We start from the raw sequence: 18,437 nt of genomic DNA, 5'->3' as shown, positions 1-18,437 counted from the left end.
AAAACGTTAGCTCATGTATTGAATATCATTAGATAAAGCGTGGGTGTATCTAATGATGTCCCATGACTATATATTGACTGAATGAGCTTTCAAGTGTAAACAAACTCCCAATCTCTCCCAAATTGTTGAAATTGAAGTGACGTTTTATTTACTGAAAAAACAAGACCTGATAAACAACGCCACAAAAAAAAAAGTGTATATATATATATATATATATATATATATATATATATATATATATATATATATATATGTATATATATATATATATATATATATATATGTATATATATATATCCTAGTCTATTGTTTTGTGTTCTGTGCTACATTTGAAACGGTTAATCCATAAATGGATGCAAACAGTGTGAATGAAAAGATACAAATAAATTGTTTAAATTTAGATGCTAACTTGGTTTGATGAAGCTAGCACTGTTAGCATCTTAGCAAACGAATAAAACGGAGAATGTGTTCCAAAGGTCATATAATCGTAAACTACTAATGTTTCTAAATGTCGTTAACAATTTAAAAAATACAGTTTAAAGTAGCCATGTGTTAAAGCTAAAATCAAAAAGTTTTCTGAACTGCAACAAATTGTGCTGTATTTGAACAGAGCTAGGCTAGTTGTGATGCTAGCAACATAATTAGCATACAAAGCACCCAGGCAGCAAGCTCGCCCCCACCCCCCACATCAATGCATTGTTTTGTTTTTGTTTTTTTAAAGAAATCAGTCCTCTTAGCATCTTAGCTAGCTTCACATAATGTGTAAACAGCTAGCATGGTTCTGTTCCAAATTGAATAATGCAACTGGTGGTAAATATATATATTTTTAAACAATTTAATCCCAAGTACAGTTCTTAGTGAGAGCGTGCCGCTTGCTAGCTGTTTCGCTACGCTAACAACATAATTGCTATACATTGGCATCATATTTTGCTCTTTTTTGGCCCTATTACTTAAAAGTAAAGGTGATATGAAACAAATTTGTATTTACACTAACACGTACAAACACTGTACTATATTTACATTGTCTAACTTTTCATTTATTCTTTCTTGGTACACTATAGTGAAATGTGCATCACATGACCACACAGAGCCTTTTTTTTTTTTTTTTTTTTTAACATTGAACAAGTTTCCACACGAGATTGTCCGGGGAGATAAAGCTGTCTGAGGTGATGGTATATGGATGCTGTTGTCATGGCGACATTGATTGGTTCAGTCTTTTGGGTCAGAACTCGTCCTCTGAGCTGTCTGCCAGCAGCATGGCCTGATCCTGTCGGCCGGTGCATGTCTCGCCTGGTTGCTACGGGTAACAGAATTCATAACAATTCGTCACTACCTCCGTCAAAATGATGTACTTGTCGTTAGATGATTGATTAGTAGCAGGATAATGCTTTTTTAACATCACATCCTTGGCGGAGGTAATAACATTTGCGTACTAACCTCCGCGGGTCGGACCTTCCTGCGCTGGCGCTTGAAGCTGTTCCGCCTCCTCCGCTGGATCCTCCTGACGCTATAGAGGACGCCCACCAGCAGAAGGGCCCCTACCATGCCGATGGCCACCGGGGCCAACATACCCGACACGTAGCCCGCCTGCACCGTGGGGTAGACACAATAGGTCGCAAAAAAAGAAAGGCAATGACGGATAAAGCCGGTCGGGTTTAGTCTCACCTTTTCTCGGATCATCGCCACCCAGCTACGCACTGCAAGGAAGAGTCCTTATTAAATTGGAAGTCGACCCTAAAACCTCACAATAATATATCTCCAATCTGAACACGGCATTTTGATGAATATTGCAAAAAAAAAAAAAAGCCGCAAAATCACCCGTTTTTATCCATCTCAGGGGGCGGCCATTTTGACACTTGCTGTCGACTAATAATGACATCACAGTTTTTACTTAACTCATTCACTGCCATTGACGACTATAGACGTCAAAAATTCATGTCAACTATTTCTATTAGTATAACATTTTTTTTCCATTTCATTTTTTATGAAAACCTCGATTTTTTTTATTGTACATTTATAAGAGATATAAAATTATGCGATTAATTACGATTAAACGCCCCTTATTTTTCATTTATATTTTTTAATTAGGCCCGTCAGGCGATTAAAAATTGTAATTGTAATTAATCACATGACTTCACTAGTTCATTAATCACACATTTTATAGTTTTAAATTTACCAAATTTTTTTTTCTAGGTTTTCATACTCTTGTTAGCAAAAGTGGGGAAAAGTTTTTTTACTAATAGAAATAGATTAAAAGAATTTTTGGCGTCTATAGCCGCCAATGGCAGTGAATGAGTTAAAAATGTTGACACAAAAAAGACAATTTGAACATTTTCTTGACACTAACAAAACTGTCATCCCCTCCCAAAGTGTCGGCGCTGTTTCATACTCAGGCCCTGGTTGCGTTGCACCCAGACAGGAGGCGGAGGGACGAGGCTGTAAGGCGGCTGAGTCCAGGACGTCTCCGTCGGGTCCTCTTCGCTCTCCTCATCCTCCAGCGATTCCTCGGAATTCTCACCATCGTCTGAAAAGCAAGCAAGTTAAGTCACTTTTCAACCACCGCTAGCTCAAAATGCAAAGTTAGGCTTTACCCTCGGAGTCTGTCTCTTCTAAGCCCGACTGGGATTGCGGCACAGGTGGATAGGTTGCCGTGGTAACCGGGGTGGAAGCTTGCGCGGTGTCGGTGAGTTCTGACGTCTGTGTGTTGCCTAAATGTCATAAAACAGAGGATGAGGGGGTGCGGGGTCAAATTTTGAAAAAGTAACCCCCCCCAACATTCCCACCTATCAACACAGAGCTCGGTCCATGCTGGAAGTTGAACACAAATTCCGCCATTTTGTTTCGAAGCAGCCATTTTGAAATCTCTTTTTAATTTGTCCCCAACCGACCTGATTGGCCGCCGGCTTCCGGCGACTGGCCATCAGGCGTCGTCATGGGCGCTGTGCGTGGAGGCTTGTCCGTCTCCGTGGCGACCGGTTGCTCCGAGTCTGCCTCCGACGGCGGCGGCGTGACGGCGGTTGCCATGACGGCAGGCGGAAGCTGAGCCGCGGATTCTTCCAAAGGCTCAAAGATGAGAGGCAGTGACTCGGACGACATGGTGCCCTCCGTGGTGTCGTCTTGGGATGGCGGCGCCGCCGTGTCTGCTGTGGGAAACAATTTATTGTCATAATATTTACTAATATCTATAATAATAATAATACAGTTTAGTTAGTTATGGTATGTATAGTTTTTGACATTATTGAATCTTTTTTTCTTAGAGGGGAATGATGTGTCCATTTTGGTCACTCAGAGATGCTATAATATTTATATTTTTTTTGTAGAAGATAAAAAATATATATGCCTATGTGAGTATCTATAATTTCTAAAACTGCAGCTATCAATCCAAACTGTTAACATTTTAATGTTTTTTTTCATTGTTTGTTAGCATTAACTCATTCACTGCCATTGACGGCTATAGACGTCAAAAATTAATTTGAACTATTTCTATTAGTTTACTTTTTTTCCCCACTTTTGTTAACAAGAGTATGAAAACCTCGATTTTTTTTATTGTACATTTAGAACAGATATAAAATTTGTGATTAATCGTGCGTTAACTAGTGAAGTCATGCGATTAATTACGATTTAAAAAATGTAGTTGCCTGACGCCCCTAAATTTTAATAATTTTTCCTTTTTTAAATCGTGTCAGGCGATTACATTTTTAAAATTGTAATTAGTTGCATGACCTCAATAGTTAATTCACGATTAATCATAAATTGTATATCTATTCTAAATGTAAATATTTTTTTCTAGGTTTTCATACTCTTGTTAATAAAAGTGGAAAAAAAAAAGTTAAACTAATAGAAATAATTCAAATGAATTTTTGACGTCTATAGCCGTCAATGGCAGTGAATGAGTTAAGATAAGAAGACCTCCCCAATTTTTTTTTTTTCTTATTATAACTTGGATCTTTAACATTAACATATTCTTCAACAATATAAAACTTCGTAAGATTACAAATGTTATCTTAGTTGTGTAATTATTAATATGCTAATATGCTTTTGTAAAACTGAGTGACAGCGCACACACACACAAAAAAAGGCAAGTGACACGTCGAGCCGATGTCCTTTGATGGTGTCTGCCTTCCCATCGCTCCGCTTTGAACCCCGACAGGGACCCGCGGCGCTCTAATTAACTTCTATTCCTGTCTGGGAAACAGCTCATACTGATCCGCAGGCAGGGAGTGTTAAACAAGCATGTCTTTTCCGCAGGTATCAGTATAACAACACTCTAATGGGATTTGAAGTTAAAGGAGTTTATTCGATACTTCTACTTGAGTAGAGCATTAAAAATACTTTTTCCAAATCTGTTTTCCAGTGATGGAGGTATGTCATGCCCGAAAGCATTTTTCAGCCTCTCGAATAGAATCTTTTTACCCCGCTAGTATTTTTGTGGTCACATTAGAACACGGTGACCTCATCTCAAGACGGCTTACAAAACGCTCCTCATTGAAGTCATTCACTGGATGACGAAGACGGACTTACCTCCACTGGGTCCGGGTGCCTCCGTCCACAGGCTGTCCACGCCGTCCTCTTTGGGCATGGTGTCCACACCCATCTCGGGTAAGAAGGGTTCCGGCGGCGTGGGCATGGCGGGACCTTCGTGTTCCCACCCCGACGACGCAGCGGAGGTCCGAGTGGGGAGAGAGCCCGGCGTGGAGGAGGAGGAAGACCACCTGGCGTCTTCCTGCAGCGTCTCACTGATGTCATCCATAGTGTCTCTCGGTGTCCTCTCCAGGACAGTTTTGTGTATGTTCTCTCGGTCAAAAGTCCTCCAGAACTTGTTTAGCACTCCAGGCTCAGATTCTGCGTCAAGACTGTCCTTGTTTTGCACCGCCGTCTTCAAGAATCTCCATCTGAGCGAGCCCACTGCTTCATTATGGAGGTCTTGGACCGCATTTCCAAACATGCACAGGTAAACTCCGGCCAGGAGGAGGCGATGGAGCGCATCAGATGGCAACATCTTCTGTCTGCGCTCAGTGTCTGAACATAAAGAAGCAACAGATTCATGATACATTAGTGATTGCCAAGCTGTGGTAGGAGTGCCAATAGTGGTTCGCTGGCTCCCTCTAGTGGTATGCCAAACAATTACTGAACTAAATAACTAATAAGAATTGACATTTAAAACAAGACATAATTTATTACAGTTTATGAGGCTTTCATAAGTCTGTTCAAAATGCTATTTAAAAATTAAAGTATATTTTTTAGTATTCACATTTTTTTTTTACTTTTTCAAGTACAGGTAAAATGTTATTGAAGTGGTATTGTTGCATATTTTGTTTAATAATCACGAATGAATTTTAATACAGTTCCTAAAAAAATCAATGGACTAATCAGTACATTAAACGATTAAAAAAATATTTTATAGCAGCAGCATTATGATTTTGTTTTTTCTTTGGCTTATTATTTTTGCATCTGTTTCGTTATTTTGCTAAAGCTGGCTGAAAAAAAAAACACACATCGGAGAGAAGCTGTTACAAAATTGTGAGGAAAAAAAAGAAAGACAATTACATGGGAAAAAACTTTAGCAAATCTCTTAATAGCCTCTAAAACGATTACTGCTTGTGTTTTGTTTTTTATTTTTGAAAAAAAAAAAGTATTAAAGTGTGTGATAACACAGGAAGGGTGCCAGATATCGATGGCAAATATTTATTAATTTCATCACCTTTCCGAGTCCACTCTGTTATGTCAGCCATATTGTGTTATTTTAGTTTTTCTATTTTTAAATATATATAAAAATGAATGTCAATATGTTGGTCTAAAAATCATGTACAATATATTTCATAACATATCCAAGGTTGGGCATGCAAGTCTTGCTTTTATGTGACGTATGAGCTGAAACTTTAGAATTGTGTCAGGTTGAATATTGAGGCCAGCGCATTTCAAGTGTGTGTGTGTTTTTTCCCCCCTTCCAATTCTACCACCGACTTTTAGAGCAAACAGAAGGAAATGAAGACACCTAAAAATAGCATCTATTCTCCCCTTTTGCAATGACAATAAACGTAAAACGTCGTCAAAATACAACCAAACACGTGCAAGAGGCTTTTTTGTTTTTATCGCGATAAAGCCCAGATATGCGCTGTGTCATGGTTACCAAATCAGAGCTGAGTCACTGTTGCCAAGCACAAAAAGCTCAAATGTGTCAACAACAACAACACAGAATAAAAAAAGCCCCTTTCCCCAACTGACGGCTCCGCGTATGCAGAGTAAACAACTTCACACTGCGCTAGGGAACCTGCACTCCAATCGCATTACACGCGTTAAATATAAATCCATGCGCATTTTTTGGGGTATCTGAAGCACAAAGAATGACACACAAAAAAAACGAGTGCATTTACCTTGCAGATTGCATAATGGATCGCAGAGGATGTAAAGGATGAGACAGGAATGTGGGGTTCGTGTGCTGAGGGATGGAGAGAGAGAGAGAGAGGGAAAGGAGGTTCGGTGTTGTTTTTGTTCCAGCTTCTCAAGTGCGCCCACCAGTGAGTGACGCCGTAAATTAGCCACAAATAATGGAAAACGCTTTTTTTTGTGGGGGGGTTAATAAGCTTTAATGCTGATTCCCCTACCGAAACGACCGTTCTATAGTATTTACTATGTGGTGTAATTATATTTTTTAAATTGCTATTCATTTCACCCATGCATTTATTTCTGAACATGCGCTCAGTCTGCCCTCCAGTCCACTAGGTGGCGCTACTATGTAAGTAAGATAGTTCGCTAACCACCGATAGAAGATAAAATACAAATACATATTTAAAGACGTAATATAGTCACACTGTCATTATAACTGGCATGTAACTAAATTAAAATAAAATGAGGGAAACACCCTTTTTCGGTAAATTAGCCTACAAATGGTAATTTGTTAATCCACTGAAATGGCCACAATTTGTTAAAATGGCAACAAAATAAATATTTATATTAATGTTCAGATTTTGAAAGCTGACAACTAAATGAATGTTGTTTTTTAATAATATTTTGTCGTATTTTTAACAGGCGCCTTTGCGTGACGTCATCGCGCATGTCACGTCCCAACCCAAACCAGAAGTAAAAAAAAAAAAACATCGATCTGAAAAATCATGCGAAAAGAGATCAACGTAATTTGAAGCAACTATATTAAACTTAAAATGCCATTATTTGACGGTCTTGGCAGTGGAGCAGAAAAGACCGCCATCGTCATCGATCTGGGAGCGGCATACACAAAGTGAGTGTTAATCGTTAGCATCCGGCTAGCTGACCCTGCTAACGTGAAGGTAGCAAATGTTGCGACTTGCGAGTTTTGTCCGCTATATTGAACACAATAATCTTTGTTTTGTTACTATGTAAAGCAGTCACGTTAATAAATAAAGCTAACAAGTCAACGCTAACCCGTCAGTGACGCTAAATAGACGAAGATGCTGTAAATAGGAATACCAAAATCTCAGTTACTTGCCATTTAATTTTTGCAATTGTGTATTTAATTTGTAGTGTGTCACTGCACTGTTATGCCAAGAAAAAGTTTTTAAGACGCTGGTACAAAGCAAATGAAGACCTGGTGGAGGAAAAAAAGACAGCAGACGTCTCAAATCGGATTAATCTAACTGCTCCCTGCCTTCATTGAGATCATATGGATATCTCCAAAGAGTTTTATTTAAGCACTCAGCTATCCATCTTCTGTCTAATCCAAAAAGTTAACTTCAAATTTAACACCACTGTTTTACTAAAAAAAAAAAATATTTTAGTCACCATTGGTGATAATAAAGCATGACAAGATCGCTGAAGGCAAATCACATGAAACAAATGACAAATAAAGACCTCTTTGTCCCACAACTGTTTGCCTCTTTTGCTTTTACAGCATTATGCCAGTGACCTAATTTAGCATATTTCTTAAATTTAATTCCAGATGCGGCTTTGCAGGGGAAACGGGGCCCAGGTTCATCATTCCGAGCGAGATCCGCAAGCCGGGACAGCAGCAGGTCAGATGTTGATCTTCTTGCATTTATCCACCAGAATCATTCACACTCGCATATATGTTTTGGGAGGAAGTCAGAATCATCTGATATTGTTTATAGTGCTGCAGATTAAATTATTCTTTGTGTTTGTTTAAAAAAAAAAAAGTCTTATGTGATTAACTGGTATGTTATTTTCCTTTCAGGCAACCAAAGTGGTTCAGTACAACATCAACACAGAAGAGCTCTATGTCATTCTAAAAGAGTTTATCCACACACTGTACTTCAGGTAATGCACTTTGTGCTTCTGTTATTGACACACACAAAAAAGAAACAAGTTTTGTAAATGTTTCCAACCATCAGACATCTGCTGGTGAACCCTCGCGACAGAAGGGTGGTCATTATCGAGTCCATCCTCTGCCCATCGCACTTCAGGGAGACGCTCACCAAGGTTTTCTTCAAACAGTTTGAGGTACAGCTCGATGGAAATTAGTTGTGGCAACAAACCTTGTCAAAACTGTCAGTTTCTCTTAACTGTTTTTTGTTTTTTTTTGGGCCAGGTGCCCTCCGTGCTGTTTGCACCCAGTCACCTCATGGCCATCATGACTTTGGGTATCAACTCGGCTCTTGTGATGGACTGTGGCCACACTGAGACGCTGGTGCTCCCGGTATCCTTTTTTTTTTTATTTAAACCCGGAACAGATCTTATTGTAATACAGAGAATTAATTACGTATGGAAACAAACGTCTTAACTCCACCATCAGGTTTACGAGTGCACTCTGATCCTGCCCGCTTGGGAGGCTTTGCCTTTGGGTGGAAAAGCCGTCCACAAGTGGGTTACTTTTATGGACTGAATCATACACTCAAGCATTTGTAAAATAGTTGGCTTAATGGCATGTGTGTGTGTTAAATTTAGAGAGTTAGACGGACTTCTTGTGGAACAGTGCACCGTGGACACCGACACCACCACTGGGCAAAGTGTACCCGCCATCATTGGTATTTAAAGACTGTTTTAATATCAAAAAATACAAAATAACATGCGGGGGGGGGTAATACTAATAAATTTACTATCATTGAAGTCACTGTAATTAATACTGATCATTTATTTAGTCATTAATATTCCTTTTCTACCTTAGGCACCATTCCGGAAGAGACTGTGGAGGACATTAAAGGTAGGTCCGAACAAACGTCTCCAATTTCCCACTTTTCTTATACAACGCTATTTTTTTTATGCAGTGAGGACATGTTTTGTCAGCGACCTGCAGAGAGGCCTCAAGCTCCAGGCGGCCAAGTTCAACATGGACGGTGCCGCTGAGGTAAGGAAGATGTGAGAGCACGTCAAAAACACGCATCATTAACTGTGCCTTCATCTCGTCTTCTTCTTCTCTTTGTGTTTGTAGCGTCCGGCTCCCCCTCCAGATGTTGACTACCCTCTGGATGGTGAGAAAATCCTGCATATCAAAGGATCAATCAGGTGAAGACAATAGACATATCGACATGCTAACTTTGTTAGCCTGGGTAACCCCGCAACCATTCACATTATGCCTACCTGTCTTGGAGCTATCACTATAATACTTTACAATAAGTTGTCGAGATGTAGCCGTATCAACATGCTAACTTTTCCAGTCTTGGGAATGTCACTCCAATCACTTTCTAGCTATGTGACTTGGAGTTTGATAGATCATGCGAATATTTACAATGTGTTGTGCAGATGTAGCGGTATTGACATGCTAACGTTGCTGGGCTGGGGAACCTAACACCATTCGTTTTCCCTCTGTCTGTTTTGAAACTATATACACTGTCAATGTTTACATTATGTTGTGGGGATGTATGCTAATTTTGTCAGCCTTGGGAACCTCACTCCATCCACTTTCCATTAGTTTGTGTCTTAATTATATACTTAATGTCAATATTGCAAGAGTAATGCAGGGATGTAGCAATATAGAAATGTTAACTTTGCCACCTGGGGAACCTCATTCCTTCCACTTTCCATCAGTTTGTCTTTAGCTATATATACAATGGCAATATTTACACACAGTTGCAAAAATTAAGCTGCGTCGATATGCTAACTTTTTCCAACCTTGGAACCTCACTCCATCCACTTTCCATCAGTCTGCGTTGTAGCTATATATACAATGGCAATATTTACACAGAGTTGCAAAGATGAAGCTGTGTCGACATGCTAACTTTTTTCCAACCTTGGAACCTCACTCCATCCACTTTCCATCAGTCTGCGTTGTAGATATATATACAATGGCAATATTTACACAGAGTTGCAAAAATGAAGCTGCGTCGATATGCTAACTTTTTTCCAACCTTGGAACCTCACTCCATCCACTTTTCATCAGTCTGCGTTGTAGCTATATATACAATGGCAATATTTACACAGAGTTGCAAAAATGAAGCTGCGTCGATATGCTAACTTTTTCCAACCTTGGAACCTCATTCCATCCACTTTCCATCAGTCTGCATAGTAGCTATATATACAATGGAAATATTTACACAGAGTTGCAAAGATGAAGCTGTGTCGACATGCTAACTTTTTTCCAACCTTGGAACCTCATTCCATCCACTTTCCATCAGTCTCCATAGTAGCTATATATACAATGGCAATATTTACACAGAGTTGCAAAGATGAAGTTGTGTCAACATGCTAACTTTTTCTAACCTTGGAACCTCACTCCATCCAATTTCCATCAGTCTGCGTTGTAGTTATATATACAATGGCAATATTTACACAGAGTTGCAAAGATGAAGTTGTGTCAACATGCTAACTTTTTCTAACCTTGGAACCTCACTTGGTCCGTTTCCTTTGCAGGGACTCTTTGATGGAGATTATGTTTGAACAGGACAACGAGGAAAAGAGCGTGGCCTCACTCATACTTGACGCCCTGGTTAAGGTACACAGAGAGAAAACTCTCTTTTTAATTTGCACAGTTGCAGCCAATTAATTAGCCCCGCAGAGCTTTGACAACGTTTTGTGGTTGTGTCGAATCTTCCAAGTGTAAAAAGGAGGAAACAGTTGGATTCATTATGTGGTTTCCATGGTGACACGTGGCCACGGCCTTCCTGTAGCACTTCTGTCTGGGCATGGGGAGTTGAAGGAGGCTAGACTAATTAAATTGCGCTTCTGTGGAGCCAAATAAGGTCCCCGTAAAAGTGGTTAAAATGCAACTTGCATCGTGACGGCTAAAATATGTCGAAAATGTCATTTCAGTGCCCCATTGACACTCGCAAAGTGCTGTCAGAGAACCTGGTGGTGATCGGCGGGACGGCCATGCTGCCGGGCTTCCTTCACCGGCTGTTGGCCGAGATCCGCATGCTGGTGGAGAAGCCCAAGTACCGCGACGTGCTGGCCTGCAAGAACTTCCGCATGCACTCGCCGCCCGCCAAGCCCAACTGCACCGCCTGGCTCGGAGGTGGGAAACGCTCCATTTGGACTTATTTTTTAAAACAGAAAATCTGACTTTAATCTTGGTTCATTTCCGCTAGGCGCCATCTTCGGTGGGCTACAGGACATCCTGGGCAGCAGGTCGGTTTCTCGTGATTACTACAACCAGACTGGCCGCATACCGGACTGGTGCTGCCTCAGCACGCCGCCGCCCGAGTCGCTGTACGAAGCCGGCAAGACGCCGCCGCCGCTCATGAAGCGAGCCTTCTCCACAGAGAAGTAGAACACAAGCGCCGCTAAAACAATGTCCTCCCTTGTAGAACAGCAGCAGATATCTTGTAACATTTCAGGCTTTATTTAGCTTTTTTAAAAGGGGTATAAAAAATATTGTTTATTTATTATTGGCGCAGATGTTGTCTGTCAAAGTCCTTAAATAAAGGCCTCCATACACTTACACACATTTGTGTACTCAGACTTAAAATTGAGAATATTATGGTAGAAAATTGTGTTAGCGCCACCAAATGTAAACTCAATAAATCAGTGGTTTCAACCTTCCGAGTTAAGTTGTATTTTTTGCCACCAGTGAGGCAAACAACAGCCCTTTCTTCATACGTCTTTGTTATGGTGACAGCAGAGGCCGTTTTTTGGGGACACGGCGGCCCGATTAGGCGGCGTGCCTTGAAAATGCATCTGGACGCTCATAATTAATGGAAGTGCCGCCTGCAGCAGATCCTTTCTAATGATGAGACATAAAAAAATCCTGAGCCCCGTGGCAACATTAAAAGACTGCAGCTGCATTTTATTTTTATTTTTCCTATTATGGATCCAAATAAGTTAGAAAAAAAAAATACACATTCACCGTATGTACATTGAAAATGAAATATGAGAAGCTCCGTGTTATGTCAAGTAGTGGCCGCCAGGGGGCGTCATTTCCCTTGTACATTGAAAATGAAATATGAGAAGCTCCGTGTTATGTCAAGTAGTGGCCGCCAGGGGGCGTCATTTCCCTTGTACATTGAAAATGAAATATGAGAAGCTCCGTGTTGTGTCAAGTAGTGGCCGCCAGAGGGCGCCATTTCCCTTTTGGTTAACTCGCAGCTGAGACTGTTTACATTGTCTGCACCAGTAGCATCATGTTTCTAGTTGGCACACTGTTTTATCAGGTAACATCATAACTAAGAAGTGTATTTACATGGATAGTGTTTGTGTTTACTTTGTCCCACGTGATATTTTTTAAGAAAACATTTATCATCGTGGGACAAATAGCATGTGTGATGCCCTGAGGGTGGGGGGGAGGTGGGTTAAACAAAACGTGAGGAATAACACTCAAATTGTCTGTTTCACCAATTCTGTTTATACAGAACAGTGACATGAAAAGAATGTCTTCAGAATAAAAGTGGCTTGTTACAACAAAACTGGAAAATTGCACGCTATTATCTTCAGCAATGTTTATACGGCACAGTGACAAAAATAAGATACAAAATACTACCAAATAGTCATGTTAGATATTATTTTTGTCCACTTGTGTGTGACTTAAAAAGGTGGCACCTGGCGACTTGTAGTGAGACTTAGAGTAAATTGTGGCCGTATAGGAATGTGTTTGGGTTTATTTTGTTACTTACCAGTAGTTTGTTAAAATTTGTGATTTAAAGTGCACCAGTTGCTTTGTGTAATCTTTGACCACTTAAGGGGGCATGACAATAAATCCTAACTACTAGCGGTATGCTATATTAAATTAGCTAACTATGTTTATGTAGACGTGCTTTTCTGTACGCTAGTTTGGCTTTTGCTCAAGACATTTCACTTTATCTTCTTTCTTTTTTCTAGTAAAATGATCCCAAACTTTGACATTTTTGTACAGACTAGCGTTTATTGACATGGAAAAAATATATTTTTAACAGATAGTATAAATGACAAGTGTCTGGTTTATACTGAAAGTTGCACTGAATTTACATACTTTTATTGTGACTTATATGTTAATCATTGACTTCTACTTGGTGTTACTGCTGCAATTTGCGCATGTGAGGACTTTTTGTCCCCAACCAGCAAGCGTTTTACGACGCCACCCACTCCAGAGAATACGAGCACAGGTTATGGTCAGGACAAACTGGGTTATTATGTAATACACCACAATATTACATCCGAGAACCTACGTCAGTGGATTCCCCGATGGTACATGAGATTGAGATACGCCTGACCACGATGTACTCAGCCTGCCTCAAATTGGGTAGCAGTCACGTTTTTCAGCTGCTGGCCGCGCTGGCCAATCAGAAGCTCGGAACGCGACGGTGTGGGCGGGCGCGTTGGTGACGTCAGGAAGACTCCAGACAAGGCCGCGCCCTCTTTTTCCAAATTTGGCAAAGCGTCTGGGACTAGTTTCCTCCTTTGGCGGCGTTCTCACCGTCTTGTAGCGACAAAATGACTGCAACGGCAGCACATATTGATGTTTTATTCTGTTTGACTTTGGATTTCCAATGGTGGTTTATGGCGTCTGTCTGCGGTCGAGGCCACCGTGCTTAGCATGTGACTGACAGGAGGAGGAGGGACCGCCCTGTCTCGTGTACAGTACCGTGGAAAGCCGAGTGCTGCTGGCCACCAGCCACCTTCCACAAACGGAAAAACATCCGCCCGACGAGCAGGCTACCTCACCGGCCACGCTTTCTATTTTTCTCCGACTCTCTCTCACCCTCGTCAGAACGAAGCGAGAAAGTAAGTTTACAAAAAAAAATTAATAACTGTTTTTTCGCTCTTTTTTGTATGTTCCACTTTACAGTCGAAGCTGAATGCTAAACGTTAGCTGTGGGTGCGTCGTCAAATTAGCGTGTAGCTAACAAAAAGTGCTAATCCTGAATATGTTGCTTGGAGTTGTGGGTCGCCACAAAGCATTTTGGAAACTTATACTATCTTTGAAAACCCGTTTTAATGCGGTATACATTCACAAGGGAAGAGGTTTTCATACATGTTATTGTTTAATGTATTTTTCGTGGAAGGTGGTGAACAAGAAATTAAAATAGCAAAAACGCTGTTTTATTTGAGACTATCACTCGTTTACAGTGATCCATCAAAAAATAGACTTAGAAGACGTCTGGGTTTGAACTTTATACACGTGGAGATGTTTTAGAGCAAAATACGCCCCCACCCCTCAAAACATATTTCCCATATTAATTATCCCAACTCCATAGACCCCCAAACTATCATTCCAAAACACTTGTATATCATAACATACGTACTTTACAGGCAGCACATTGAACAAATTGGTAACTGCTTTCGCTTTACAATTATGACATTGCGGTTTCGAATCTGGCTTCCAGCCTTCCTGTCCCCGTGTAGCTTTTCTGCAGGTACTCTGACTTCCTCCCATATGCCAAAAACATGCTAGGTTCATTGAAGATTCAAAATTGTTCTCAGGTGTGATTGTGAGTGTGAAAGGTGTCCTGCGAATGGCTCGCCCAAAGTCATCTGGGACAGGCTATTAAGTTGATAGGCATGTATGAGTATGTTTTTCAGCCATCAAGATTTACTGTACTGTATAGTAGCGATGCAGAGGTACTAGTACGAAAAGGTTCCGATACTACAACACGAATACCACTTTACCATCCTGACGTATACCTTCCAAGCAGGTGGAGTAGGAGTCATGTCAGCCATGCAACAACACTTGGTTAGCTGACTGCACATTATGAAAAAAATGAATTTCGCCCAGTTGGCGACGGAGTTTTGGCGGCGGGCCGTCGGGTAAGCGCCGATGCTTTGGACCCTTGGCGGAGGAAGCCAGGCAGTCATTTTTTTACACATTTCATTTTGTAGTCACATCTCTATCTCTTATCAATGTGCTCCTTTTACCTCGTTCCCCTACTGTTTAAATTGAAACACCACATGGGGTCATCTTATACCTGTTCTAGTAGTTCGGCATATAAGCTCTTGAACGTGAAAGGTATTTAAGTCTATCTGATCTTTGTTTATTGTTTTTCAGATTGACCTTTTGATTTGCCGATGTAGTTGCTGCTAAGCCATCTTGTCCGTAGCAACAACAAAGCGAGATGAGCACCAAGCGGAAGGCGGAAAGCGACACGCGGCCCGCCAACAGGGCGCACGTCATGAAGTCTCACAGCAACTCCCGAGCCGACTCGGAACGGGACTCCGGATTCTCAGGTATGACCTTCAACTTTTTTCAGCCTTCACGTGAATTTTGAGTGTCCATTCAATGAAGTCATCGTTTTCAGATGCGAGCTCAGAGCACGCGAGCACCAACACCGACTCTGAGGACTCGCCGCGACCTTCCGCGTTGCCTGGCGCCCAGAGTTCTGCTTCCGGGCAGCTGGCTGTGGTAGGGGGGTCGTACTCCAGCATGTCCCCCATGATCATCATGAACAATGTGCTTCTAAAGAAGGTATAAGCGCACGGCACAATCACATAACACATCAGCTCGTGGGTTCAAGCCACGCCCAGAGCGATCTGTGGCAAAAATGTTATGAAATAAAATTGTAAAAAAAAATGTGATCTCAGCAGCCTGGCGACAACTCCCCGGCCACGAAGCCCTGGAGCTTCAGTCCCGCCGTGGAGGTGGTCCAGCCGGTGGTCCAGCAACCTCAGGTGGTCTTTCTGCAGCCCGTCGTCTCCCGTCAAGCTTCCAAGGAGGCCTCTCGACACAGACGCCCCAAGAAATACCTCCCCATTCTCAAGTCCTACCCCAAGATCGCGCCGCATCCTGGCGACAGTTCGTCCTCGGGGAGGGGAACCGCCTCGTCCTGCGCGTCTTCGTCTTCTTCCGCATCTTCAGGGTCTCAACGGGATCACGTTCCAAAAGAGAAGCCGCAGAAGAGCCAGACCTCGGTTGTTTCCGTAACCCCCGACAACACGCAAGCGCCGCAGACCCAACTCCCTCAAACCACCAGCGAGGCGCCTTCGCCGGCCGTCAGCCAATCAGAATCCTCCCCGTCCTTCTCCTCCCGCCTTACCAGCCCGTCGCCGGCCGAACACAAATGGGACGACGACGACGATGACGACGACACGAGGCGGAAGCGCTTTTGCAACACGTACAACATCCTGAGCAAATCGGGCCTCCTGGACATCACCCTGCGCACCAAGGAGCTCCTGCGCCAGAACCGCCGCACGCAGACGGACGTGGACCGCCTCAAGGAGGACACGGATCTCTTCCTGCGGGCGCTGCGCAGTGGCGACGCCGGCATCTGCCTCAAGCTGCACGCCGGCCTTCAGGAGGTGGGCAAGGAGGACAGGAAGCGGGCCTCGCTCGCCGGCTTTAAGGAGGATTAGGACCCTGACTGGGAAGGGCAAGGCCGGGGCTTGTTTGGGAGGGGGGCGGGGACGGACAGATGGAGCGAGAGTAATGTGGCCCACATTAGACATCCACTCCAAGCCTCGCTTGCAGTTTGGCCTACATTTTCAACTGCCGCCTGCCCTCAGGCCTTGACACCACGAGAATTTTTGTTGGCCCAACACTCACTGCTTGTCTTGTTACTACACTCGCACAAATACCATACTGACATTTACACTAAGGCGAGTCAGGAAAAGATTTTATTGTACCCAATACATTTTTATAGAAAATCACGCCGACAAAAGCAGATGATGACAATGATTTCAAACCCTGAATCTTCTTGCTGCGAGGCAACATTGCTAACCACTAGGTCCACTGTGACAAGGCACGGGTGGGTCTGCGATGGCCTCCAAATTCCCTGGAGTGTGAAAAAGGACACATGGGAACGTTTTATCGACACGATGGGTTGCTGACTTTTGATTGGCTGAGGCGTCGCCAGGCAGACTTCAGTTACCGTAGCTCAAGTGTCTTTTTTTTGTTTGTTTGTTTGTTTGACATGCAATGGACATTGGCAACGGCCACCCGTCGACTCCGCCTTCCTGCTAACGCAGCTGGTGCTTCCAGTTGCGGCATTTTTGATGTAGGCCTTCTTTTTTTTGCGTCTAGGCGTTCGTATTGATCTTGACAACCTTTGCAAATGTTCATAGCTGGGTGGGGGTGGGGCTTATGATTGTGGTGCGTTGGAGTACTTTGCATCATCCTCATCAGATGAAAACAAGGCAGCTAAAGTTAATCATCACACACCCTCAACCACTATGCTTTTAAACATCGTGTTCTCTCTATATTAAGTACCAAAAATTACTTGAAATGGTTCACGAAAATGTGGGATCGATCGTGTACTGTATATTTTCCAGTGTGACTGAGGATGTCAGATGTTTGGGTTCCACCAACGTAAAGTTGCTCTTAATCTCATTGATGGGGGTTCAAATGTGTTGTACTCAAGTCTTCTTAATGGGCGTTAAGCCGCTTGGTTGTGATTGTGCTTTGTAGGCTTGTCTGTCCCGTTTTAGTTTCTGCTTTTGTAAATGTCTGCATTCTTTCGGCCACCTGTCGACAATGTTTAAAAAATATATATTTTTTAATCTTCTTCTCATGTTACTTTGTAATCATGTGGTTGATAATTGAAGCTTGTTTGACAGAAAACTAAAAGGGGTGGCTTTAAGTCGCCAGGTGTGCATTCTCTGCTCCTTTTCTTTTCGAGAACGAGTATGTGAGTGAAAGTGGGAGTGTGTGAATAGTGAATGAGCGAGTACTCGTGAGAGCATGTGGCGTTGGCATCTGAGTAAGTTATTGAAAATTTAGGAGTGCATGGCACATCATTTTGTTTTAGTTTGAGTGGATGATTGCGTGACAGATGATTTTTTTTGGGTGAGTATGGAAGCGAATACGAGTGAATGTTAGGAAGGGGTGTGTAAATGCTTGTGTCTAAATGTATGATATTCAACCCTGCAGCTAAATAGACCGTGCAAGTTTAACCCGACACCATCTGTATTTATAATGGGGGCTCTTCTGTTTTGTTTTTAGTGACTGAAACAAATGAGTGTTTGAGTTCCAACAAAACCCTCACAAGTATGACATTTAGAGAGAGAAACAATATGCCTTAATATAATAGTAGCATTTTTGTTACTATTAAGGCCCAGCGGCGATGAAAGGGGGGTTTTCTCCTCGTCGGTTATAACACACAATGTATTTCACTGTTGGTGGCCATCAGTCACAGTCAAGTCAGAGTTAATTATCTTAAGTTGTAATTATA

General features: G+C 42.1%; 3 protein-coding genes across 5 annotated transcripts; 2 read left to right on the top strand and 1 right to left on the bottom strand.

Moving 5' to 3' along the window:
* Positions 1-280: 280 nt before the first annotated feature.
* On the bottom strand, positions 281-6,631 carry armh4 (armadillo like helical domain containing 4). Of its 2 annotated transcripts, none has more exons than XM_077553566.1 (8): positions 6,375-6,631; positions 4,522-5,019; positions 2,889-3,140; positions 2,592-2,708; positions 2,390-2,524; positions 1,666-1,697; positions 1,438-1,587; positions 281-1,297 (listed from the first exon to the last, which is right to left on the bottom strand). In XM_077553566.1, the coding sequence occupies exons 2-8, from the start codon at positions 4,997-4,999 to the stop codon at positions 1,223-1,225; spliced, it is 1,239 nt and encodes a 412-aa protein (XP_077409692.1). In that variant the 5' UTR covers positions 5,000-5,019; positions 6,375-6,631; the 3' UTR covers positions 281-1,222. The 2 variants fall into 2 exon arrangements, with proteins under 2 accessions (XP_077409692.1, XP_077409691.1); XM_077553565.1 differs by having other exon boundaries at positions 2,889-3,143; positions 6,375-6,620.
* Positions 6,632-7,056: 425 nt separating this feature from the next.
* On the top strand, positions 7,057-11,907 carry actr10 (actin related protein 10). Its single transcript, XM_077553543.1, has 13 exons — positions 7,057-7,237; positions 7,916-7,988; positions 8,168-8,250; positions 8,325-8,433; positions 8,522-8,629; positions 8,726-8,793; positions 8,878-8,957; positions 9,098-9,133; positions 9,198-9,277; positions 9,362-9,435; positions 10,780-10,861; positions 11,179-11,380; positions 11,454-11,907. The coding sequence occupies exons 1-13, from the start codon at positions 7,161-7,163 to the stop codon at positions 11,633-11,635; spliced, it is 1,254 nt and encodes a 417-aa protein (XP_077409669.1). The 5' UTR covers positions 7,057-7,160; the 3' UTR covers positions 11,636-11,907.
* A 1,790-nt stretch (positions 11,908-13,697) lies between these two features.
* On the top strand, positions 13,698-17,861 carry LOC144039519 (CLOCK-interacting pacemaker-like). 2 transcript variants are annotated; one of them, XM_077552940.1, is made up of 4 exons: positions 13,698-14,061; positions 15,323-15,501; positions 15,573-15,739; positions 15,859-17,861. In XM_077552940.1, exons 2-4 carry the CDS (start codon positions 15,390-15,392, stop codon positions 16,621-16,623), a joined length of 1,044 nt encoding a protein of 347 aa, XP_077409066.1. In that variant the 5' UTR covers positions 13,698-14,061; positions 15,323-15,389; the 3' UTR covers positions 16,624-17,861. The 2 variants fall into 2 exon arrangements, with proteins under 2 accessions (XP_077409066.1, XP_077409065.1); XM_077552939.1 differs by having other exon boundaries at positions 15,856-17,861.
* The last annotated feature ends 576 nt before the right edge of the window (positions 17,862-18,437 follow it).

The sequence above is a fragment of the Vanacampus margaritifer genome, chromosome 19 (genome assembly GCF_051991255.1).
Source record: "Vanacampus margaritifer isolate UIUO_Vmar chromosome 19, RoL_Vmar_1.0, whole genome shotgun sequence".
Taxonomy (NCBI): Eukaryota; Metazoa; Chordata; class Actinopteri; order Syngnathiformes; family Syngnathidae; genus Vanacampus; species Vanacampus margaritifer.
The sequence above is the reverse complement of the archived record's forward strand: the minus strand, read 5'-3'. Positions and strand labels throughout refer to the sequence as shown.